The following is a 26,511-nucleotide window of genomic DNA, read 5'->3' on the forward strand; positions in this document are numbered from 1 at the left end:
AAAGACAGGTTATACACCATAAGTGGGGGAGTGTTCACAGGATTAAAAAAAATACTGTCTCTATTGAGACTGAACTCAAGTCTAACTGTGAAGTTATCTGGACAAAAGTATCTGATCTAAGTGAAATAAAATTAAACATTGGATATTTTTACTGGGCAATAGATTCCACCATAACAGCTGTACAACCATTCAAAAAAATTCTTTGTCCAATAGTGCAGGAATATGTCAATCATGCAATATTAGTTGGAGGTGACTTAAACCTAGCAAGTATAGACTGGGATGTTAATGGATTCATTACATGTGGCACAGACAGACAGTCTTGTGAAGCAGTTCTGAACACATTTTCTCAACACACCATATGCATTGGAAATATTTTAGACATTGCAGCAACAAACAGATTTGAACTTATGGGCAGTGAAAGTATAGAGACAGGATTTGTGATCATGGTGTCATCATAGTGACAATGCTTACTGAATTTAATAACTCCATCAAGAAGGTTAGAAGAGAGTATTTATGCCAAAAAAGGGCAGATAAGCAGTTTTTAGCATCCTACATTTAGTGCCAATATGATGGACATAGAGGAATTACAGACAAAGTTTAAACTGATTGTAAATTGGGCCCTGGAGAAGGACATGCAGAGTAAGTAGGAAGGAAAAGACCCATTGTGATTTAATAACAAAATTAAGAAAATGCTGAGAAAATAATGATTGTTGTACTCATAGGTGGGGGAAAAAAAGCCCGTGGCAATGTTGATAGGAAAAAGTTTGTAGAAATTCATGCATCTACAAAAAGCAAGAAGCAGGTAGAGAGTCAAATTATTCTCAGAACCTCCGAAATATTTGACAAGACACAGTCATACATCAAGCAGTATGCTGTAGGCAATAGAAGACAATAAAATGAAAGCTTAAGTTTTAAATTTCGCATTCAAGAAATCATTCACACAAGAGGATCATACAGAAATACCATCATTTGAATGCTGCACATACTCCTATATGAATGATATAGAAATAGGCACCCCTGGTGTTAAGAAGCAACTGAAAGAGTTGAAACAAGTAAGTTGCCAGATTCAAACTGAACCCCAATTTGGTTTTACAGACAGTAGGCATGAACTCCATCCACATGCCCTGGCAAGCCCATTGTTACTGACCGACTGCCATCATCCTCTGCCAGTAGCATCACTGGATGTGGTATGGAGAGGAATGGATTCAGCATACCACTTTCCCAGCTACTGACACTTTTCATGACCTGGAGCTGACTTGGTCAAGCAGCTCCTCAGTTGGCCTCATGAGGCCGAGTGCACCCTGTTATAGTCCTACCACCAAGGAAAACTCACTGGCAGTATGAGGAATCAAACCAGGGTCTTCCATGTGGCAGTTAGCTATGTTGACCATTCAGATATACAGCAGACTTTTACAGAGAGTACTTTCCGGCACAGGCCCCTATTTAATTTGGATTTGTCACAAATATCTTGCCCAGAGAAAAAGTCGCAGGTGACTGGATAAAGTGCAGGTGATTCCTTGACTCCTGTGTAAAAGAAGAGTAAAAATGGACCTGCAGAATATTTAACATATTCTAAGTTGAGTACAATAACTTTTCTTGAGACAAAATTGCATCTGTCCACAAATCAGTGTGGATTTAGAAAGTGTCCCTCATGCAAAACTCAGCTTACCCTTTTCTCACATTATCCCCAGCAAACATGGATGAAGGGCAACAAGCATGTTCCATATTCTTAGGTTTCTGGAAAGCATCCAGGTACACTGTCCTCGACAGCAAATTTTCATCAGAGACAAGGATATCATCAGCAGCGCCCCCAGGGAAATACAATAGGACCATTACTGTTCTCTATATATGTAAGACTGACAGAATTTCTATAAGTAATTAATGGAAAATCTCATATAAAGATGTGAAACAAATACTAACAAAGAGATAGAGGGGCTGGCCAGTACTTACCTCAGCTCAGTACAGCCGATAGATACACAAAAAAACAACCGAAAATTTATGTTCCTAGCTTTCGGATTAAATGTTCCTTCATCAGGGAGGAGGAAGGGGAAATAAAGGGAAGAGGGGAAAGCAGATTTAGTTACTCACAACCCAGGTTATGAAGCAACAGGGAAAGGAAAACAAGGAGGGTAGCAAGGATGGAGGCATGGTTGTCAGAGGGAAGCCAAAGATATTCTACTGTAAGTACTGTGCCAGCTTCAAACCAAAGAGGATGCATACAGAAGTAAAGAGGTATATAGTATAAAGATGTAGGATGAAAAGATGCATGAATGGCTAAAGAGGAAAGGGAAAGAGTAAATGGGAGTGAGGAGTAAATGGGAGTGAGGTTGTTTAACGTAGGTTCAGTCCAGGGGGATGGCGGCATGAAAGGATGTGTTGGAGTGCAAGTTCCCATCTCCGCAGTTCAGAGGGACTGGTGTTGGGTGGGAGAAGCCAAATGGCACATACGGTGTAGCAGGTTCCTAGGTCCCTAGAATTATGCTGGAGGGCATGCTCCGCTACTGGGTATTGGACATCTCCTAGGCGGACAGTTCGTCTGTGTCCGTTCATGCGCTCAGCCAGTTTAGTTGTTGTCATACCAATGTAAAAGGCTGTGCAGTGCAGGCATGTCAGCTGATAAATGACATGTGTAGTTTCACACGTGGCCCGCCTTGAATTGTGGATGTTTTACCAGTAGCGGGGCTGGAGTAGGTGGTTGTGGGAGGATGCATGTGGCAGGTTTTGCAGCGGTGTCGGTTACAGGGGTAGGGACCGTTGGGTAGAGAAGGTAGTCTGGGAATATTGTAGGGTTTAACAAGGATGTTATGGAGGTTAGAGGGGCAATGAAAGGCAACTCTGGGTGGTGTGGGGAGAATTTTGTCAAGGGATGATCTCATTTCAGGGGCTGACTTGAGAAAGTCATATCCCTGGCGGAGTAATTTATTGATGTATTCGAGGCCAGGATAATATTGGGTGACAAGGGGGATGCTTCTGTGTGGTCTGAGGGTAAGAACATTGTTGTTGGACGGGGAGGAATGTATGGCGTGGGAGATCTGTTTGTGGAAAAGGTCTGCAGGATAGTTGCGGGAGAGGAAAGCACTGGTCAGGTTATTGGTGTAATTGTTGAGGGATCCGTCACTGGAGCAGATACGTTTGCCACGAATACCTAGGCTGTAGGGAAGGGAGTGTTTGATGTGGAATGGATGGCAGATATCAAAGTGAAGGTACTGTTGTTTGTTTGTGGGTTGGATATAGATAGAGATGTGGATGTGAGCTTCAACAAGATGAAGGTCAACATCCAGGAAGGTGGCTTGGGTTTTGGAGAAGGACCAGGTGAAATTCAGATTCGAAAAGGAGTTGAGGTTATGGAGGAAATTAAGTAGTGTTTCTTCACCATGAGTCCAGACCACAAAGATGTCATCTATAAACCTATACCAGTCCAGGGGAAGCAGCTGTTGGGTCTTCAGGAAAGCCTCCTCCATGCGGCCCATGAAGAGGTTGGCATAGGGCGGAGTCATCCTGGTTCCCATGGCAGTTCCCCTGATTTGTTTGTAGGTCTGGCCTTCAAAAGTGAAGTAATTATGGGTGAGGATGAAGTTGGTAAGTGTGATAAGGAACGAGGTTTCTGGAAGATCTTCGGGTGGGCATTGGGAGAGGTAGTGCTCAAGGGCAGAGAGACCATGGGTGTGTGGGATGTTTGTGTAAAGGGATGTAGCATCTATGGTGACAAGAAAGGTTTCAGGTGGGAGAGGAGTGGGAATGGATTTGAGGCATTCTAGGAAGTGGTTTGTGTCCTTGATGTAGGATGGGAGTCTGCGGGTGATAGGTTGGAGGTGTTGGTCTACCAGAGCTGAGATACGTTCTGTTGGGGCTTTGAAGCCTGCTGCAATGGGACGGCCAAGATGGTTCTCTTTGTGGATTTTGGGTAATAGGTAGAAGGTAGGGGTACGTGGCTCAGGTGGAGTGAGTAAGTCTATGGAAGCCGTTGTGAGGCCTTGTGAGGGACCTTGGATTTTTAGGATTTTCTGCAGCTGAGTCTGGATGGAGGGAATGGGATCCTGGATAACAGTTTTGTAGGTTGAAGTGTCGGAGAGTTGACACGGTCCTTCTGCCACATACTCCACACGGTCAAGTACCACAGTTGTGGAGCCTTTATCTGCCGGGAGGATTACAATAGAGCGGTCTGTTTTCAGCTCCTTAATGGCATGGGATTCAGCTGGGGTGATGTTGGGGGTTGTCGGGATGTTCTTCAAGAAGGACTGGGAGGCAACACTGGATGTGAGAAATTCCTGGAATGTCTTCAAGGGATGGTTTTGGGGGAGGGGAGGAGGATCCCTTTGAGAACGCGGTCGGAACTGTTCTAGACAAGGTTCAACACTGGGTCTAGTGTTTGGGGGCTGTGTTTGGGTAGTGAAGTGATATTTGCAGTTGAGGTTCCGGGTGGATGAGAGGCGATCTTTAACAAGGGCAGTGTGGTTGAATTTAGGTGTGGGGCTAAAGGTTAAGCCTTTTGATAGAACAGATGTCTCTGGAGGAGAGAGGAATCTGGATGAGAGGTTTAGAACTGAATTGAGGTTGATGATATGTGGCATTTGACTGTGGATATAGTTGAGATTTGGTCAGTGTGGGGTATTTGCTGGGATGGGGAGATGGAGTAGGGTGGCTAGGCTAGGTTTGTTGGCTATTAGGCGGGTTTGTTGATGGTTCTGTTGTTGTTGGTGTTTGTGAGGGATAGGGAGAGGGACCCTACTTCTTAGGTGTTGCACTAGCACTGTGGATAGTTTTTTCAGGTGGTGTGTGGCATGGGACACAAGTTTGCAGATGGCTCCTAGGATGATGTTCCTGAGTGTGTTCCCAAGCAAGGGTTTGAGAGGTGGAGGACTTTGAAGAGAGATAGGAGCTGTTGGGAGTGGTGGTTACATGAAGTAGTGTAGAGATTCAGGACAAGTTGGGTAAGGGCTAAGGATTGAAGGTTCTGGAAGTCCAGGAGAGATTGGTCGAAGGGGGAATTGCACCCAGAGATGGGAACTTTTAAGGTAAATCCTTTAGGCGTAATTCCAAAGGTTAAGCAGGAACGGAGGAAAAGTATGTGGGATTGCAGTTTGGCTATGGTAAATACACGTTTCCGGAATGAATGTAAATAATGTGGTATAGGATTAGTGTACATAGTGGGTAACTGGTGGGTAGGGAAATTAAATAACTAAAGTTAAAATAGTAATCATAAGAAGGAATAAAACATGGAAGGAAGGACGAGAAAGAAAGAAATTGTGTTGGTAATGTTAAATACCAAAAAGAGCACTAAATAAGAAAAATACGGAAAAAGTTGACCAGACCAAGCAAGTATGTCCAGATCAGGGGAAAAGAACACACGTTGCTCAAAAACAGAGATAGCGAGTACCGAAAAAAAAAGATTGCGCGTGCCGCAAAAAAGATTGCGCGTGCGTAAAAAAGTTCCCGTGGGCAGCAAAAAAGTTCGCGCGTGCGCAAAAAAGTTCACGCGTGCCACAAAAAAGTTTGCACGTGCCGCAAAAAAGTTCACGCGTGGCGCAAAAAAATTCGCGGGTGGCGCAGAAAAGTCCTCAATTCAGTTCTAAACCTCTCATCCAGATCCCTCTCTCCTCCGGAGACATATGTTCTATCAAAAGGCTTAACCTTTAGCCCCACACCTAAATTCAACCACACTGCCCTTGTTAAAGATCGCCTCTCATTCACCCGGAACCTCAACTGCAAATATCACTGCACTACCCAAACACAGCCCCCAAATACTAGACCCAGTGTTGCACTTTGTCTAGAACAGTTCCGACCGCGTTCTCAAAGGGATCCTCCTCCCCTCCCCCAAAACCATCCCTTGCAGACATTTCAGGAATTCCTCACATCCAGTGTTGCCTCCCAGTCCTTCTTGAAGAACATCCCGACAACCCCCAACATCACCCCAGCTGAATCCCATGCCATTAAGGAGCTGAAAACAGACCGCTCTATTGTAATCCTCCCGGCAGATAAAGGCTCCACAACTGTGGTACTTGACCGTGTGGAGTATGTGGCAGAAGGACTGCGTCAACTCTCCGACACCTCAACCTACAAAACTGTTATCCAGGATCCCATTCCCTCCATCCAGACTGAGCTGCAGAAAATCCTAAAAATCCAACGTCCCTCACAAGGCCTCACAACGGGTTCCATAGACTTACTCACTCCACCTGAGCCACGTACCCCTACCTTCTACCTATTACCCAAAATCCACAAAGAGTACCATCCTGGCCGTCCCATTGCAGCAGGCTTCAAAGCCCCAACAGAACGTATCTCAGCTCTGGTAGACCAACACCTCCAACCTATCACCTGCAGACTCCCATCCTACATCAAGGACACAAACCACTTCCTAGAACGCCTCAAATCCATTCCCACTCCTCTCCCACCTGAAACCTTTCTTGTCACCATAGATGCTACATCCCTTTACACAAACATCCCACACACCCCATCCACAATTCAAGGCAGGGCCACGTGTGAAACTACACATGTCATTTATCAGCTGACATGCCTGCACTGCACAGCCTTTTACATTGGTATGACAACAACTAAACTGGCTGAGCGCATGAACGGACACAGACGAACTGTCCGCCTAGGAGATGTCCAATACCCAGTAGCGGAGCATGCCCTCCAGCATAATTCTAGGGACCTAGGAACCTGCTACACCGTATGTGCCATTTGGCTTCTCCCACCCAACACCAGTCCTTCTGAACTGCGGAGATGGGAACTTGCACTCCAACACATCCTTTCATGCCGCCATCCCCCTGGACTGAACCTACGTTAAACAACCTCACTCCCATTTACTCCTCACTCCCATTGACTCTTTCCCTTTCCTCTTTAGCCATTCATGCATCTTTTCATCCTACATCTTTATACTATATACCTCTTTACTTCTGTATGCATCCTCTTTGGTTTGAAGCTGGCACAGTACTTACAGTAGAATATCTTTGGCTTCCCTCTGACAACCATGCCTCCATCCTTGCTACCCTCCTTGTTTACCTTTCCCTGTTGCTTCATAACCTGGGTTGTGAGTAACTAAATCCACTTTCCCTTCTTCCCTTTATTTCCCCTCCCTCCTCCCTGCTGAAGGAACATTTATTCCGAAAGCTAGGAACGTAAATTTTCGGTTGTTTTTTGTGTATCTATTGGCTGTACTGAGCTGAGGTAAGTACTGGCCAACCCCTCTATCTCTTTGGTAGAATTTCTATAAGGCATGTTGAATGGCTACTTGCTCTAATTGTAGAAAAATGTATGTCAATGCAGATGAGTAAGAAAATCAGTCCTGTAATTTTTGATATAGTTTAGCTGCTTGACACAGTAATATCGATTAAATATCTAGGTCTAACACTGGAAAGCAATATGAAATGAAACAAGTATGTAAGGACAAGGGAAACAGTTACCTTTGGTTTATTGAGAGTGTTTCAGACAAGTTTACCTCACTGACAAAGGAGACCACACACGTGTGACCAATTCTTCAGTACTGCTCCAGTATTTGGGACCCTCAACAGGTCAGATTAAAGGAAGACATTGAAGCGAATCAGGATTGTGCTGCTAGATTTGTTACTGGTAGGTCTGATCAACCCATGAGTGTTACAGATATGTCTCGTGAACTCAAACTGGAATCCCTGGAGGGAAGACAATGTTCTTTTCATGAAACACTAGTGGGAAAATTCAGAGAACAGGCATTTCCAGCTGACTAAAAAACAATTCTACTGCCACCCACACACATTTCATGTAGAACTGCAAAGACAAAATAAGTGAATCAGGACTTGTACGGAGGCATACACGTAGTTGTTTTTACCTTGCTGCATTTGTGAGTGGAATTTAGGAAATGCCTAGTAATGGGGTATGGTACACTCCACCATAAACCATACGGTAGCTTCTGGAGTATGTATGTGTATGTAGATGTAGATGCAGTCGCATGCACCAACTTAGGGGTGGGGAAACCTGTGTCTAGCCAAACAGTAAGTGTCGATAAACATAGAGCTAAACTTCCTACAAACAATGGCTCATTCATGGCTTTGCCTACAGTGATACATGATTTGAGCTGAGTCCATGAACAGAACCATGCACAAAGTTGCTCTGTACCTATGTGACTATATGGCTGCATACAGTATTGTTGCACTACCCAGAAACTTGTAAGGTTTTTCTCCTGGACCAATTTATCTATTCCTTATGCCAACAATGTACTTGATTACTCTCCACTGGTGGAAGCCTAGCTATTCAAAGTTCTCAGCTTGTTTGGTATGTGTGCCTGTTGTATGTATGTGTAAATTAAAGTGTTATAAATTTCTTTTGAAACACAAAACAAAAAAATTAATAATGAATTATGATTCTGGAAAAAACTTACCAGCAACAGAAATCAAACTGACATCCCTGGAAATAAGAGATTGTAGAGTAGTAAAAATGAAAAATTGTGAGGGAAGGCAGAGCTCAACTAAAGACGTGACAGAGAAAATAGGATGGCCTAATGAAGCTGCAATAACAGTGGGAGCCTAGTGTAGGTGACAGTCCAGAGACTCTATCGGTTAACCAGCTGTGGACCACAAGTACTAAAGGAAAATGTGATTAAAAAATAAATGAATAGTGGATCAGATTTTATTATTATGTATTTTGACAAATTTTTATCAAGTTTTGTTATTTCCAGAAAAAAATTTCACTCTGCAGCAGAGTGTCATTGATATGAAACAAAATTAACACTGTGTGCTGGATCAGCACTCTAACCTGGAGATTTTACTTTTTACGGGCAAGTGCTATGACAATTGATCTAACCACGCATGTGACTCAAATTGCCTCATCACTGGTGGAAGTAAAGTTGTGAGGGTGTGTCATGAGTCATGCTTGGTAGCTAAGTCAGACAGCACTTGCCCCCAAAGGGGAAAGTCACAGGTACGAGTCCTGGTCCGGCACATAGTTTTAATCTGCCAAGAAGTTATAAGTTTTATTATTCTTCTGTGTAAAACATAATTTTGTTACAGATGCACAATGTAACTACAAAATCATTCAATACATAAATCAGTAAGTTTGACATGTGTTACATATTGTCAAGAACAAATTTAGTGTAAAGTTTGAAGCCGTCATAAGCAATTTGAAACAACTGAAATTAATGAGGAATGGTATGTTGCAAAAATACTAAAAATCTGAAAAATACAGAAAAACAAGTCTTCATTGTAAGAATTTAATGGTGTCTTTAGGTTTCATATAATAAGAATATATCTCACAATCTATGAGTCTTGTATGACCCATTACTATTCCAAGAAAATGTTGTTGTTGTTGTGGTCTTCAGTCCTGAGACTGGTTTGATGCAGCTCTCCATGCTAATCTATACTGTGCAAGCTCCTTCATCTCCCAGTACCTACTGCAACCTACATCCTTCTGAATCTGCTTAGTGTATTCATCTCTTGTTCTCCCTCTATGATTTTTACCCTCCACGCTACCCTCCAATGCTAAATTTGTGATGTCATGATGCAAAAAAAAAAAAAAAAAAAAAAAAAAAAAAAAAAAAAAAAAAAAAATTATTAGGACTTGCATGCCATAATGTATATGAGAGATTTATTTTCATCAACAAAATTGAATGATTCTGTTTTAAACAATGGAAACTCCATACAGGAATATTATTAATGTAGAAAAAAAAATAGATTGCTACTTACCATAAAGATGACACATTAATTTTCAGGCCGGCACAACTAAAAGACACTTACACATAACCTTTTGGCTATAGCCTTTGTCATAAAAAGAGAAACACACACTATTCTTTTACACAAGCAAGCACACCTCATGCCCACATGACTGCCAACTCTAATCACAAAGGTAAGTATCAATCTATCCTTTCCTACATTAAACAATCTACCTTCTCCTACATTAATGATTTAATTTTGTTAGTAATCAGCTTACCAGAACATCCCCAAAATAGCTCTCATTTGCCTGGAAGTAAAAATCTTTGTCTTGATTACTACTTCCATCTATAGTATTTTAGTTATCAAAGCTATTACTTGCAATCATTCTAAAGTGGCATGCCCGGTAAACTCTTGCTTCCAACAATGAGAGACAAACAGAAAAATGTAGACACAATCAAATAAGTAAAAGCAATAACTGTCTCTCCATTGTTCACTCAAACCTACAATTAACTACAGGTAAACAAGAGGGTTAGAATCCAATTTATAACACATATATTCCTTCACTCACATATTAGCAACAATGAGATACAAGTAGACAGATAGAGAGGGACAGAAAGAGAGAGAGAGAGATAGAGAGAGAGAGAGAGAGAGAGAGAGAGAGAGTGGTTTTCAGTACCTTTCATCAAATTCAGTAGATTCTTCTTTCACAATTGATAATCGTTTTGTTTCTTCCCAGTTTGGACTCTGATCCCCTGCTACACTGCTTGCTGAACTATTGTATCCTGATGATTCTCCAGGAAATAAATCAAGACCAGCTCCTTTGCGAACAAGAAGCTCTAGATTCCTGGATCCTTTCAGTATACTCACTGCCTGTAAAAATTATATAGGGCAATCATAATGTGTGTATTTTATGCATTTTAATTATGTACAGATAAAAAGCAGAATACGTTAACTACAGACATAAGGAAAACACTTCTGGCTGGAGAGAAAATAGCATCAATTTAGTTACATATCCGCAATCATGCATGGGATTTTGGGTAAGCAGAATAAATGTGTTAACAATTTCATATTTGCAGTGAACGAAGCTCTCTCACATATTAAATGAGTAATTACTGGAAAAAGAGGTCAACTGGGTCTCTCATGAGCTGCGATGGTTATTTTCATCCCTCTGGTTTTACGCACTGTTTCATTGTTTCTGCAGCATGACCCAGCTTAATAAAAATACTGAACATCAGCTAAGTGTTTTCATGTATCCCTATGATCATACATTCCAGCTACAAACTTCAGCATACAAAATTAACAACAACACAGTGAGCTGTCACAGGACAACAAAAATACAGAAGAAATGAGTGGATGTCAAAAGAAGATAAAAAACAACTGTCCATTGAGAGAACAAAACAAAGAAACATGTCAGAAATTACAAATAACAATGGAAAACCCAAATCAGAATATTAAAGAAACTATCAAAATGTGACACTGCTGCTCACTCAGTGCATGAACCCTTAAGTATTGAACACACCATGGCAGGGTCATTAATGGAGAATAAAGGTGAAAGGATATGTTGCAGAGTAAGTTTTAGACTCCAGACTCCGAGGAAACTAATACTGGGTGGGAGTATCCAAAAGGTCCATGTGATATAAAAACCACTCGTCTCCTGATTTAGCTGTAGAGCATGCTAAGCAATTGGTTATTGGGTGTCCATAAGGTTAAATAAATTCTATTCTCATACATGTTTTCATCCAGCTTAATGGTGGTCAATCCCACATAAAAAAACTATGCAGTGAACACATGTATTATCACAAGTTACTCTGCCTTTGATGTGATAGGATTTACTGTTGGTGGAGCTGAAGTAAGTAGTAGTCGTCTGGATGGTGTAAGGGGCAGGTATCACAGTAGAAATGGTTGCAAGGGTAGGTAATGGTCTGAGCATGTTACACAGTTTGACAGATTGGGGATCAGGGCTTGACTTAAAAATGTCACAGTATTTGTAGACACTGTTTTTAACATTTATGGGATGAGTAATACTACGTAACAAAGAGGCACAATATTTGCTGGAGGTTCCAAGAAGAAGACACCAGGAGATTCTTTTGCAGACTACATCTGTGATGTAGTTGTGTGAGAGAGAAAGTCTGGGATAGTTTATCGGTGTAGATGTCATCAGATGTGGTGCTTGAGCAGAAACATTTACCATACATACCAAGGCTGCATTGAAGGGAATGGGTAACAATTGTCAAACAGAAGGTATTGTTGTTTTTATCATTTCCTCCTATTTCTTAACCACATTATTAATTCCACTTTTCATTCCATTCCCTCTTCAATCAACATTTTCTTATCAGTCTGTCCTTTCTATGAGCCCTGACCTTGTGAAATAACAATGTTGTTGTTTTTGTCATTCTGTCTTCAGTCCGAAGACTAGTTTGATGCAGGTCTACATGCTATTCTAACCTGTGCAAGCCTCTTCATCTCCCAGTAACTACTGCAATCTACATCCTTCTGAACCTCTTGGTCTCCCTCTACAATTTTTACCCCCACACTTTCCTCTAAACTAAACTGGTAATCCCTTGATGTCTGAGAATGTGTCCTATCAATCGATCCCTACTTCTAATCAAGTAGTGCTGTAAATTTCTTGTCTCTCCACTTCTATTCTGCATCTCCTAATTAGTTTCATCATCTACCCATCTACCTATCAGCATTCCTCTGTAGCACCACATTTCAAAAGCTTCTATTCTCTCCTTGTTTAACCCATTTATCATCCATGTTTCTCTTTCATAAATGGTCACATTCCAGACAAATATCTTTAGAAAAGACTTCCTGACACAAAAAGTGGATATTCAATGTTAACTAATTTCTCTTTTTCAGAAATGCTTTTCTTGCCATTCCAGTCTACATTTTATATCTTCCTTCTCTACTTTTTTGCTGGACAAATAGTAAAACCTATCTGCTACTTTAAGTGTCTCTTACCTGATCTGCCCTCAGCATTGCCTCATTTAATTTGACTACATTTCATTATCCTTGTTTTGCTTTTGTTATGTTCATCTTAGATCCTCCTTTCAAGACACTGTTCATTCCATTCAACTGCTCTTCGAAGTCTTTTGTTGTATTACAATGTCATTAGCAAACATCAAGGCTTTTATTTCTTCTCCTTGAATTTCAAAATTCCCACTCCAAATTTTTCTCTCATTTCCTTTACTGCTTGCTCAATGCACAGAGTGAATAACATCAAGGATAGGCTACACGCCTATCTCACTTGCTTCTCAACCACTGCTTCGCTTTCATGCCCGTCGACTCTAGTAACCACTATCTGGTTTCTACACAATTTGTAAATAGCCCTTCGTTCCCTGTACTTTACCACTGATACCTTCAGAATTCCAAAGAGAATATTCCATTCAATGTTGTCAAACCATTTATATAAGTCTACAAACACTGTAAGCAGAGGTTTCCCTTTCTTTGACATATCTTCTAGGAACAGTGATGGAGTCAGTACTGCCCTGCATGTTCCTAGATTTCTTCCAAATCCAAACTGCCCTTCCCCAAGAATATCTTTTCAGGTTTTTCCACTCTTCTATAAAGAAATTGTGTTAGTAAATTTGCAACCATGACTTATTAAACTGATTGTTCAGTAGTATTCACACCTGTCAGCAACTGCCTTCTTTATAATTGGAGTTATTACATGCTTCTTGAATTCTGAGAGTCTTTCACCTGTCTTACACATCTTGCACACCCAATAGAAGGGTTCTGCCATGGCCGGCTCTCCCAAGGCTATCAGTAGTTCTGACGGAATGTTGCATACTCCAGGGGCCTTTTTACTTCATAGGTCTTTTAGTGCTCTTCAAATTCTTCTCACAGTATTATACATTGCATCTCATCTTCATCTATTTCCTCTTCCATTTCTTTACTACTGCCTTCAAGTTCATCTTTCTTGTTTAGATCTCTGTATACTACTTTCACCTTTCAGCTTTCCCTTCTTTTCTTAGTGCTGGTTTTCCATCTGAGCCCTTGATATTCATACAGATGCTTCTCTTGTCTCCAAAAGTCTCTTTAATTATCTGTGGGCAGTATCTATTTTTCCCATAGAGAAATACGCTTCTAAATCCTTGCACTTGTCCTCCAGTCATTTCTGCTTGCCATTTTGCACATCCTATCAATCTCATGCAATATCTCACAACTTAAAATCTGGTCCAGAAATCTCTGTCTTACTATTATATAAACAATATGAAACCTTCTGGTGTCTCGAGGTTTTTCTACATATACAACGTTCTTTCATGATTCTTAAATGAAGTGTCAGAGATGATTAAATTATGCTCTGTGCAAAATACTACCAGGCAGCTTCCTCTTTGATTCCTTTCCCCCAGTCCATAATCACCTACTAGTTTTCCTTCTCTTCCTTTTTCTACGATCCAATGCAGGTCACCCAATACAATTAAATTTTCATCACCTTAACTATCTGAATAATTTCTTTTACCTCATTACACATTTCTTCAGTCTCTTCATCACATGCAGAACTAGTTGTTACACGAACTTTTACTACTGTGGTAGGTACGGGCTTCATATCTATCTTGGCTACGATAATGTATTCACTATACAGTTCATAGTAGCTTACCTGCATTCCTATTTTCTTATTCATTACAAAACCACTCCTGCATTACCCCTATTTGACTTTGTATTTATAATCCTGTTTTCACCTGACCAAAAGTCCTGTTCTTCCAGCCACCAAACTTCACTAATTCTCACTACATTTAACTCATGCTATCTATTTCCCTTTTTAAATTTTCTAACCTACCTGCCCAATTAAGGGATCTAACATTCCATGCTCCAATCCGGAATATTTCACCAAAGAGGACGCCATCATCATTTAACTATAGAGCAGAGCTGACTGCCCTTGGGAAAAATTAGAGCTATAGTTTTCCCTTGCTGTCAACTGTTTGCAGTATCAACACAGCCAGGCTGTTCTGGTTGGTGTTACAAGGCAAGATAAGTCAATCATATAGACAGTTGTTCCTGCAACTACTGAAAAGGCTGATGTTCCCCTTCAGAAACCACACATTTGTCTGGCACTCAGCAGGAACCCCTCCATCATGGTTGCATCTATGATACAGCTATCTGCATCACTGAGGCATGCAGGCCTCCCTACAGGCAGGTTCATGGAGGGGCATAGGATTATAAACACAAAAACATTTCTTGCTTTAATTTGTTTGCAATATGCTTTGTTCTTTTTTAGAATAACATTTATGTATGACTAACTATATATTATAAGTTCATAATCTTGTTAACATTCTGTGTGAGAGAATAATATGTTTACGGTGGTAGAGAGATATTATTGCTGGTTGGCTAGTGAGGGAACAGCATATGTGTAACAGTAACTATATACCGTATTTATTCAAATCTAAGCAGCACTCGAATCTAAGCCACACCTGAAAAATGAGACTTGAAATCAAGGAAAAAAAATTTTCCTCAATCTAAGCCGCACCTGAAATTTGAGACTCAAAATTCAAGGGGAGAGAAAACTTTTAGGCCGCGCCTCCAAATCGAAACAAAGTTGGTCGATTTTAATATGAGACACAATTTAGGTAGAATGAATGATGATACAGCTACAGTAGGTTGGTTCGAGTCGTAAGCTTAGCAGTTAAGCTTTACTATGTAGCCATTGCTATGCGTCAGGTGCTCCGTTGGTATTTATACGGGTACCCTTCCTTTTTCACATGCTTCATCTGGTTTAAATTGATTGCTTATTTTTCTTTGATCTCATACTGTACTGTGTAATGCATTGTTTGTCACATTCTGATAATGAGTGTTTACGGCATGTCGCCGCTTGCGGCATGGCTCGCTTTTGTGCGTGCTACCACCGCTTACAAAGAAAAAAAAAAGAGAGGAATTGTCTCATTAGCGAAACAATAGCAAGAGACTGCTATTTTTTGTTACTTACACTGCTGCTTTCTTTGATAATGATCAACAAGAACCAAATATTAGACTGCGTATGATAGAAGATGTTCTGAATGAGAGTTTAGCGAAAATTTTTCTCCGTTTGAAAATCTTTGCAAACGCCTATTTAGCACATTACATTCTGCCCAGAAATTAGAGTCATCTTAGATTTAAAAATCTATTCAATTGCTGTGCTTCATTTCTGACTGTATCACTATTAGGCATAAGAATAATACGAATATAAACATGACATGATATGTATATTCTTCCACGTTTGCTGTTGTCTCATTCTAGTTTTGTAGTTTATTAGGCAGACAGGATTTAAATGAGATAGCAGCAAACATGAAACAATACATGACGAAATGTTTATATTTGTATTATTATTGTGGTGAAGAGAATACTGCATGTGATTCACAATTCATAAAAGTTCCTATTAGCAACCATCTCTTCTCACAGGGAAGAAAAAAATCAGAATGTAGAGTTGGCCATATTGACAAAAACCCCAAATAGTCTTGCCAGTCGGATTTTTGTAGTACATTGAAATGCTGCTACATTCGAAGATGAACAATATGGGATTTATATTTAATTTGTTGGATAATGTATGAAAATGCAGTGGTCGAAACTCGGGGCGGAGAAAAAAGCTCGTCTTCCACCTTTTTTTTTTAAATTTATTTACTGACGCAGAAGTTTTGACGCCAGTATTTATCTTTGTGCCTGCAAAACAAGCCTGTGTAGCGCTACATATATTCGACGGCAGAAGTTAGTTATGGCTGCACCTACCAACATTATACAGAACTTCCGCTTACTTTGCACTTGATTCTAAGCCGCAGGAGGTTTTTTGGATTACAAAAACCGAAAAAAAGTGCAGCTTAGATTCGAGTAAATATGGTAGACTGGTCTGGAAGTGAAGGGTGAACATACCAGCATGCTTCTGGTCATAGTCTAATATCTCATGAAATAATTTGGCAACTGCAGAATTTGGACAGTGGATGGAAAGATTTGCTAAGTGGACTGTCAGTGACACTGAGCCTGTGTTGTGAACTATAAGTACAAATGTATTGAAGTACTTCTCATCATAAACTAGTACCTAAGAAAATGATATTAAAGCTACAATACTGGAACAGTGGTGAGAAATTTTCATTTAGGGCAGTGAAGTTTGTGGCCATTATGCTGCTTCCTCTGTGAATTACATTCATTCTACATTGTCAACTACAGTTACAATGAAATATGTCAAGCAGATGAGTTCATACCAAAATGGAAAATTAATGCTTAATAAATACGTAACCAATAAGACAGTTATGTAATTTTAAGAAAACACATGAGACTATCATTGGGAAGAGATTTCTAAAACAACCATTGTTGGTGAAAATTTAACTCTTCCTTCTTCATACTCTGAGTGCAGTTTTCCTCTAATACAAATAATAGTATACTTATGCAAAAGAAACAAATGGAGCAGAAAATATGTAGTATTAATGTACCCTGCTCCAGGAAGAGAAATCTCTATTTAACTCAAAGGATAAGTTGTAAACAAGAATTAAAGCTTCAGCACTACTGTAAAATTCTACTGTAGTTTACCAAAATAATCAGAACACATGTACTGCAAAAGTTCCTTTGCTGGATTTTATGCTGTTTTCTGTGACATAAACAGAAAAGTTATTCACTGTGAGCTTTACACTTGTATCAAAGGCTACAATGAAGCTAATATATGATCAAGCCTATGGAGACAACATATCACTTCCATATCTGCAATCTGCCTTATCCATACTCAACATCTTAGAGGTCATTTCGAAAATGACAAACTGTCTGATAGTAGTCATATTCACTAACCTGCCTCCTGAAAAGAGAAATCTAAAAATTCTTACAGAAGACATAAAGATATCTCTGGTATGTATCATTATAGTAACGTAAATGACAAATCAACTTAAGCTGATGAATATTAGTGGGTTAGTACAACTGGGCAGCACTAATTTTTCCAAAAAAACAGCTTTCCTATTTATGAAGCATAACTTTACTTTCCAGTTATTTTACACTGAAGCAGAATCAATAATAAGTGAATAGAGATCACATAATGATAGAAGCATCAGATAAAATAATATTGATTAACATCCCATTACCTGAGAATACATCAAGATATACAGATGAAAGTTAATGGTGAGATGTCACAGGCAAGGGTAAAAGGAATGATTAGCAATAAAGTGAATCAAGAGTACTTAAGAAAGAAGAGAAATAATATGTAACATCCCAAAGTCAACATTGGTGAGATGAAAGGAATGAAAATGACAGAAAAAATTAAACAGATACCACTAAAATGAAGCTCTCGAGAGAAAAAGTAGGAAGAGAGAGAAAAAAGACAGTGGAAAAAAGAAGATAGTGGAAGCAAGTATGTAAACACTGAGTGGAACAATAAATTTAATGAGTGACAGTTTGCAGATTTTAATTAGTTCCAAACGCCTATCGATTTCTGGTTGTATTATTTTTCTATAATATTTCAGTCATCCACACATACCTGATAACTAAGCACCTGCATTTTCATAAAATCCTAAAAAAAACTGTTCTCCAGTATTTATAAAATAAGCACCACTGTCTAATGACAAAAGAATGAGATTAATCACATTGCTAAAGAAGTGTCTGTTGTGGGTTGTTGGTACACAACATACACTCCTGGAAATGGAAAAAAGAACACATTGACACCGGTGTGTCAGACCCACCATACTTGCTCCGGACACAGCGAGAGGGCTGTACAAGCAATGATCACACGCACGGCACAGCGGACACACCAGGAACCGCGGTGTTGGCCGTCGAATGGCGCTAGCTGCGCAGCATTTGTGCACCGCCGCCGTCAGTGTCAGCCAGTTTACCGTGGCATATGGAGCTCCATCGCAGTCTTTAACACTGGTAGCATGCCGCGACAGCGTGGACGTGAACCGTATGTGCAGTTGACGGACTTTGAGTGAGGGCGTATAGTGGGCATGCGGGAGGCCGGGTGGACATACCGCCGAATTGCTCAACACGTGGGGCGTGAGGTCTCCACGGTACATCGATGTTGTCGCCAGTGGTCGGCGGAAGGTGCACGTGCACGTCGACCTGGGACCGGACCGCAGCGACGCACGGATGCACGACAAGACCGTAGGATCCTACGCAGTGCCGTAGGGGACCGCACTGCCACTTCCCAGCAAATTAGGGACACTGTTGCTCATGGGGTATCGGCGAGGACCATTCGCAACCGTCTCCATGAAGCTGGGCTACGGTCCCGCACACCGTTAGGCGGTCTTCCGCTCACGCCCCAACATCGTGCAGCCCGCCTCCAGTGGTGTCGCGACAGGCATGAATGGAGGGACGAATGGAGACGTGTCGTCTTCAGCGATGAGAGTCGCTTCTGCCTTGGTGCCAATGATGGTCGTATGCGTGTTTGGCGCCGTGCAGGTGAGCGCCACAATCAGGACTGCATACGACCGAGGCACACAGGGCCAACACCCAGCATCATGGTGTGGGGAGCGATCTCCTACACTGGCCGTACACCTCTGGTGATCGTCGAGGGGACACTGAATAGTGCACGGTACATCCAAACCGTCATCGAACCCATCGTTCTACCATTCCTAGACCGGCAAGGGAACTTGCTGTTCCAACAGGACAATGCACGTCCGCACGTATCCCGTGCCACCCAACGTGCTCTAGAAGGTGTAAGTCAACTACCCTGGCCAGCAAGATCTCTGGCCCTGTCCCCCATTGAGCATTTTTGGGACTGGATGAAGCGTCGTCTCACGCGGTCTGCACGTCCAGCACGAACGCTGGTCCAACTGAGGCGCCAGGTGGAAATGGCATGGCAAGCCGTTCCACAGGACTACATCCAACATCTCTACGATCGTCTCCATGGGAGAATAGCAGCCTGCATTGCTGCGAAAGGTGGATGTACACTGTACTAGTGCCGACATTGTGCATGCTCTGTTGCCTGTGTCTATGTGCCTGTGGTTCTGTCAGTGTGATCATGTGATGTATCTGACCCCAGGAATGTGTCAATAAAGTTTCCCCTTCCTGGGACAATGAATTCACGGTGTTCTTATTTCAATTTCGAGGAGTGTATTTTCTGTACTGAACTTAGTTCTTCATAAAAATGGACCAACTCAGTGCACTGGAAGAGCACTTTACTGCAAACATGTTCCTGCACTCCATCAAAAGGCAAATATGGTTAAACTCCTTTACAGCATCACAGGAAATAACGGGTAGAAATGTTATAGGCAACTGATTACACAAATTTAGATGTGTATGAACTCAAATGGAACACACTTAGAGGTGACTGGTCCTAAACATCCATATTTGTTAAATACACAAATTTGCACCATCAGCTTAATTTTGTTTCTGTCAGAGTTCATGGATAACATATTCTAGTGGGCTGAAAGAACAAATCTGTAACAACTGCTGTTAACAGATTAAACAAAGTGTTCGAGATAAAAAAAATCTGTCCTGCACTACTTCATGATGATAAAAGGTTCATTATTCTATTAGAAGCAGTCTTGGTTCTACTGTGTTGAGATAGTATTACACAGAAAGTATGTCTGTGTAATCACACTAAAATGTGACAAAGGTATCAAAATACAACTACTGGAACACAGAATTATGTGCGAAGCACTATTACATTACACTAGGGGGGGAAAAATCTTAATTATTTATATGATAGCTTTATTTTGAATGTTGTAGACGTTTACCTCACTGAAAGAAATATCATCAAATTTCACTCCATTGCATTCTATTATCTGATCTCCTGGTCTGAGACCCGCTTCTCTTGCCAAACCATTTTCTTTAGTGAACTGTACAAAGACACCCATGTGCCAATCAGGTCCTTTACAAATCCTGTAACAGTTTTATTGATTTTTTAGTCATAAGAATGGGTACTGGCCAGTACATTCTAGTTCCAATATAAGATTTTAGCACATAAAATTAAAAAAAAAAAAACATTTTAAACATAGCATTCAAAAAAGTCTAAAACAATCAAATGTATTATAATGCACATATTTTAATTATTATCACATCAGTACCTACACTTCACTATAAAATGAGAGAATAGAAGTAGATGAGTGCCTGTTACACCAGATGGGCCATTTGGATCCTCCCACCCACCAGCAATTTCCCTTAATTGTGGAGATTGGGACTTCCTCTCTAACATATTCTCTTTTCCCACAACCCTTCTGGACTAAACCTCTATTAACTGTTAATAAAACCCCTACTATCCATTCATGCCCCCCTCCCCCAGTAACATTTTTCTCCACATGAAATATATTTTTTCTGTTGTGATTTTTTTATTTATATGCTCTCTTTATGTTTTTACATGTTTCTTAAATACACTGTTAATTCCACATCTCATTTCTCTTCCTCTTAGTCCATCTTGACTTATAACTCCACCCTTCTGTCACCTGTGGACTGAAAATGATACATTTCGTGGTGTCCTTCCATTCCATCTTTGTCTCCTTTCAACTACAGAACTATAATATTATGAAAAGGATAGAGTGCAACTCACATCCAAACCTCAATGTCAGATGCATGGATTGGCACCAAACATTTTATGTTGGTATAGTATCAACCAAAACTCTGATTCAGTTCATACTACATGCTGTTGTCCAGCAGAATTGGCATAAATGTTAATTAAAAGTAACACCACAATTACAGACTGCAGGAAAAGTATAACTGTGACTAACTAAAATGTATAGTTTTCATGTGGAAGTTGGAAGAGCATTAGATTGTCTTACCAAGGGTCATGGGTTCACACCCTAATGGTGGCAATTTTTTTTTGCTATTTTATACATGAAAGTATTATATGAGACTATTAATATTTCCATATGTGTGATGGAACTGTTTCTCTATTCTGCTGTTCTGATTGTTCAAGTTTGTTCTGTGAAACTACAACACACTAGCTGCTTCTGTCACACATCTTGACAGAACACCACGCCTATCTATAGAAATGTGCTCTTCAGATTAACTACTTTCAACTAATGAAGTGAAAGCAGACTGCCAAAAGAACATAGCTACAAACTCTGAAAAGTCCTTTAAATGTCAGGATAAGGTTCTATCATTTGACAGTTTCACGCATAAACAGTTAACACAAATTGACGTCAGCGGAGTTTGAATGTGGGACATTTGACATGATGTCCCCAAGCTCCACCAACTCACCCACATGAGTTCTACAAATCTATTACTCATAGGTATGCCTTTCCTGTACTTGGTAGTTTTGATGTTACTTTTGATTACCATTTACACAAATTCTGTTGGACGACAGAACACAACACGAACTCAGTGTTTTGGTTGACACCCTATTTACATACAACGTATGGTACCAATCGAAGTATCTGACATTTGGAAGTTTGGGCATCAGTGTGTCCTCTACATGGTGAGTAGCAGACTGGTACAACCAATACTCCTACACAGCTGAGATTTTGGCCAAAAAGACCTTCTTCTAAAATAGAAAACACACAAATGCACACAAGCACATCTCAGATACATGTGACTGCTCTCTCTGCCCACTGAGTTAGGGCTACCAATCCTCAGTCTGGCCTCAGCAACCAGAGACAGCGGTCACGTGTGTGCGAGTTGTGCTTGTGTGAATATGTGTGTGTTCTCTAGTTTAGAAGGAAGCCTTTTGGCCAAAAGCTCAAATATTTTCATAAGGCTTGAAATTTCCTGAAAGAGTGACAGCAGATTTTATCTTGAACTACTCTACAAACAGAGACATGACATCAAAGACACATAATAACAGTGCACATAGAGCTCTTCTTTTTTTATTTTTTGTTTTGTTTTGAACATAGAAACAGAGAGTGACACTGACTGTAAGCTCAAACTATCAAATACCAAAGTAGTTCCACACTCAGGAAATGTGACCATGTGGAGAAGATGCAGAAGATTCAGCATCTCTGCTCATGGCAAGGTCCTAGTGGAGGTGGTTTGTTGTTGCCTTCCTCTTAAATGTTAAGAAGTGGTTAGTCTGTATCTGTATCAAGTAGATGACTGTGATGAGTGCATTTACTGTGCTGTACTGAGTTTGTGTCATTAGGGATGTAAGGAAGGGAGAAGGTGAAACCTAGTGCCATCTCATATAGCATACTCCTCTTGAGTAGTGTCAAGGGGGCAGCTGAGCTTAATGTTACAATCTGACGGGCAGAGCACCATCAACAGTGTTACATGCCTTCACTTCATGAGTCACTGCAGAGAGGTATGGACTTTAATTCAGAATATTGGTGATTGTCAACTTTATGCCACCATCCCTCCTTGTCCTGGCAGCCAAATACTGGCAGTGGAAATTTTCCACCACCAGGATTCAAACTGGCTTGTCTCTGAGCCATATGCCATGACACAGGCACGCATTAGTGACCTTGACTAGGGAGGCAGGCATGATGCAATTATCTATAATAAAATTAAATCAACTGGCAAATCAGACCACATAACAATCAAACCTAGAACAATACTTGGAGCATGGTTAAGGATATAGACATATTCATAAAATGGTAAATTAGTTATTATGAATAACATAATTCTTATTAGATGTCTTGCTTTTGATGTCTACATGACATGAATACTTTTCTACCGTTCACTCGCATTTATCATAGGTTGCTCTGATGCCTTCTACTTTCCTTTTTCCATATGTGCTTGTTGCACTCCTCTTGGTAACATCTTAGTGCAACAACTATTATCTAGTTCTTGGGGCCAATTCATTCATTAACACATTAGGTTCTGCAAATCCAGTCCATGGAATGAGTCAAGTTATACATTAACTAGCAAAAGCAGCCACAGCTGGCTACTTCTGTATACTAACAACAAATTATGACTATTGATAATCAACTAACACTGACAATTATTGGAATTATGTCTAGATTACTATATATTTGCACATTATGAAAAAACACCTATTTGGGGAAAAGCCACAGCTTTTTGTCTTACATCACTCAGCTGTAGATTTTATTTAATATGGTTGTTGTTCTTATTATAGAAGTTTATCCACACAGAACAAACAAAAATATCGAATTATTACGAGTTTCAGTGAAATTAAATCGCCATCTTCAGATCATTTGCATAGAAAAAATTTTTACAGGACCAGTCCATTTTGTCGACCGCTCACATTAATTGGATACAACCTGCAGGGACAACATTCTGTAGTACCCACTCTTGTTATTCAGACAGAGAATAGCTGTCTGCACAATAGACCAATAAAGTACATAAGACACATAAAATATTTTCAATTTGTGTTCTTGTTGACATCGATAAGAAACCATCCTATTAGACATCATTGAGGACACAATGTGAAAAAAATTTGTACACGCCTTATATATTTTATTTTTAACTCCTGTGTACTGTTTGCACAGCTGGTCTCTTACTGAATGACAAGAGATGGTACTATGGAATGTTGTATCCATAAGTTGTGTCCAATTTATGTGAACAGTTGGCTAAATGGATTGGCCTTGTAAAAATTTTTTCTATACAAATGACCTGTATTTTGCTGAAACTAGTAGTCACAATGTATTTTTGTGTAATTTGGGTGAATAAGCTTCTCTAATAACAAGAACAACCATGTTTAGATTCTGAGATCATCTCCAATACATCTGACAATGACAGGTAATCATAATTTTACACAATTCTTCAAAGAAAGGATTCACTTTAGACAGACTGCTATCAGCTGTCTATATAATCACGAAGTCAAGATTTGTTTAACACAAACATCAGAGCTATGTGGAACTGACATCACTGAGTCCAAATACCATGATAAATTGTAGAATGAGTAGTTAATGAGGTGCTTTCTAACTTTGTTTTTGAATATCTCGGATTTTGTCAACAGGAAAGCTGCTACAGATTTTTGAACCAGAGTATAAGCTCCCATTCTAAGCCATGGATAGCTACATATAGTCTATATGGAAGTCATTTTTACTTCAGAGAGCACGGTTTTGAATTTCAGAGTTCATCTTAAATTTGCTTTTGGTATACTGTCTCAGAATAAATTGCTCTTCTGATCTACATTCATTTATTTCACATGTGAAAACAAACTTTATTTCTGAAACTTGGATAGATACTTGGCTCTTTCTGTGCAGCAAACGAACTGAAATTGCTAAACAAATTTTGCAGCTTTTGACATTTCGCACTAACAGATTTACCCTTTTGTAAATGTAGCTACTTCCTCCATTAATAATGGTTTCATTTTCTAACATTAGCAACACTTTGTTTGTAAATTACATTAACAAAATAATACAATAAATTGTATATACATACCCACATCCTAATTTGCTCTTTGGTGTGGCTGTAATTGATATCTTTACCTCTCTGACACAGTCATCAGAAGTAAATGAGTTGGCAGCTGGAAATATTCTCATTTCGTCTATGGATGCACTGATATTTTTATTGTTGTTTTTCTCTACAACACACCATGTGACAGGGTCAGTTTTCTTTCTGTGGAGTGAAATGAGACAATTAACTCCATTGATATATCTGAGTACATTCAGTACTAAGAATGTATTATTCTGCTATTACTTACTCTTTCACTGGAAGCATCCCCATTGCTGCAAAAGAAAAGAAAAGAAAATAATTATTACAAAAACAGAAGATCCTAAGAGGAATATAAATATGAGTGCACGGCCAGACATGTAAATCATGTGCTGACTGATGGATGAGCAAATTTCAATTGACCCTTCACCTCTCAGCATTTGTCTTAAAATGAAGGTGGTGGTCTCTCCTCTCAGTCACTAAAAAAACTATTAAAATATAAACTGTAAAACCCCATTCTGGATAAAGCATCCAATCTAATTTTATTTTTTTAATGATTAATGTGTATTCAAATGTAAGAATGAACTTATAATTTATCAAAGTGAAGTGATGGCTCAATTCAGCATGTTTGTTTCCATGGTACAGGATAAAATTAAACATAAAAATGTGTCTTTATTAAATTAAGAATGACAGAAAAAATCATGTAGCTGACTTTAAGACAACTAGAGCATTGCTATGGACAAAGAAACGATAAAAATTTAATGACAATAGAAAATTCCAGGGTGGAAACAACTACAAAAGTGGCAGAAATCTCTCACATGAACACTTACAGTTATTTGGTGAGTTGCACACAAACACATGTAATACCTCAGAACATTGTACTTGTTATTGAGTGGGCCATATTTCTTATTCCCCCGCCCCCCAGATTCACACAAATAGGCTTTGATACACCTACTGTGTGTGTGTGTGTATGTGTGTGTGTGTGTGTGTGTGTGTGTGTGTGTGTGAGGGTGGAGGGATGGGGGAGAAGGGGCAGGCAGCAGTGGAAGATTCATGCATGCACTTGCTTGCACTAGAAAACAAGTGAAAGCTTGCTGGGAAACTAACAAAATTTTCTGACCAGCTACATGTATCTGTGTGCTACCCGCTAAAGAACTACTTGCGAAAAGTTGCCTGGGTGTGCCTTAGTTTCATGTTAATAAAACTGTGCTAGAATTACTGTGCAAGGTGATTTATGCTTAAAATAAAATGGATAATTTTCTGGATGAATGGAATGTAAATGCTGAGCTGTCTGGGGGGAGGGGGGGGGGGGGGCTTTATATATGGAGGCCATGGCAGAAGGCCATTGACAGATCTGATGCAAAATTCAACATTCAAAAGTCAATATGGTAAACCATGTGGTTTGTTCATGGGTATAAAAGATTATGTGACACAATGAAATTGCATGAGGCAGGGTTTTATTATAAAAAATTTCTCAATTTTTCAGATTTCATAATCTGAGAATAAGTCTGTCATAGCATAAACAAAATGTAGAATATTGCTCATAAACAAACCTCACTTTTGGAATATAAATATATAATGTGAAGGTGGCATTTGTCAACACCAAATGAACATTACCAGAAATGAGTAAAAACAGCAGAGGAAGAATAAGCATACATAAACATCAGTACAATTACTATTTTCAATGCTACTCTCAAAATACATTGCCAGCATTGCAAGGAACGATTTCAACATATGTGTG

General features: G+C 39.8%; 1 protein-coding gene across 1 annotated transcript in view; it reads right to left on the reverse strand.

The window, feature by feature from the left end:
- The window catches only part of LOC126354581 (serine-rich adhesin for platelets), a 381,497-nt gene that overhangs the window by 85,292 nt on the left and 269,694 nt on the right, over nucleotides 1-26,511 (reverse strand). The window contains exons 4-7 of the mRNA XM_050004327.1: nucleotides 25,042-25,066; nucleotides 24,780-24,956; nucleotides 20,240-20,384; nucleotides 10,294-10,487 (exon numbers count right to left, since the gene is read on the reverse strand). Coding sequence (XP_049860284.1) covers nucleotides 10,294-10,487; nucleotides 20,240-20,384; nucleotides 24,780-24,956; nucleotides 25,042-25,066 — 541 coding nt within the window. The remainder of the gene's footprint in view (nucleotides 1-10,293; nucleotides 10,488-20,239; nucleotides 20,385-24,779; nucleotides 24,957-25,041; nucleotides 25,067-26,511) is intronic.

Source organism: Schistocerca gregaria, chromosome 3 (genome assembly GCF_023897955.1).
Source record: "Schistocerca gregaria isolate iqSchGreg1 chromosome 3, iqSchGreg1.2, whole genome shotgun sequence".
Taxonomy (NCBI): Eukaryota; Metazoa; Arthropoda; class Insecta; order Orthoptera; family Acrididae; genus Schistocerca; species Schistocerca gregaria.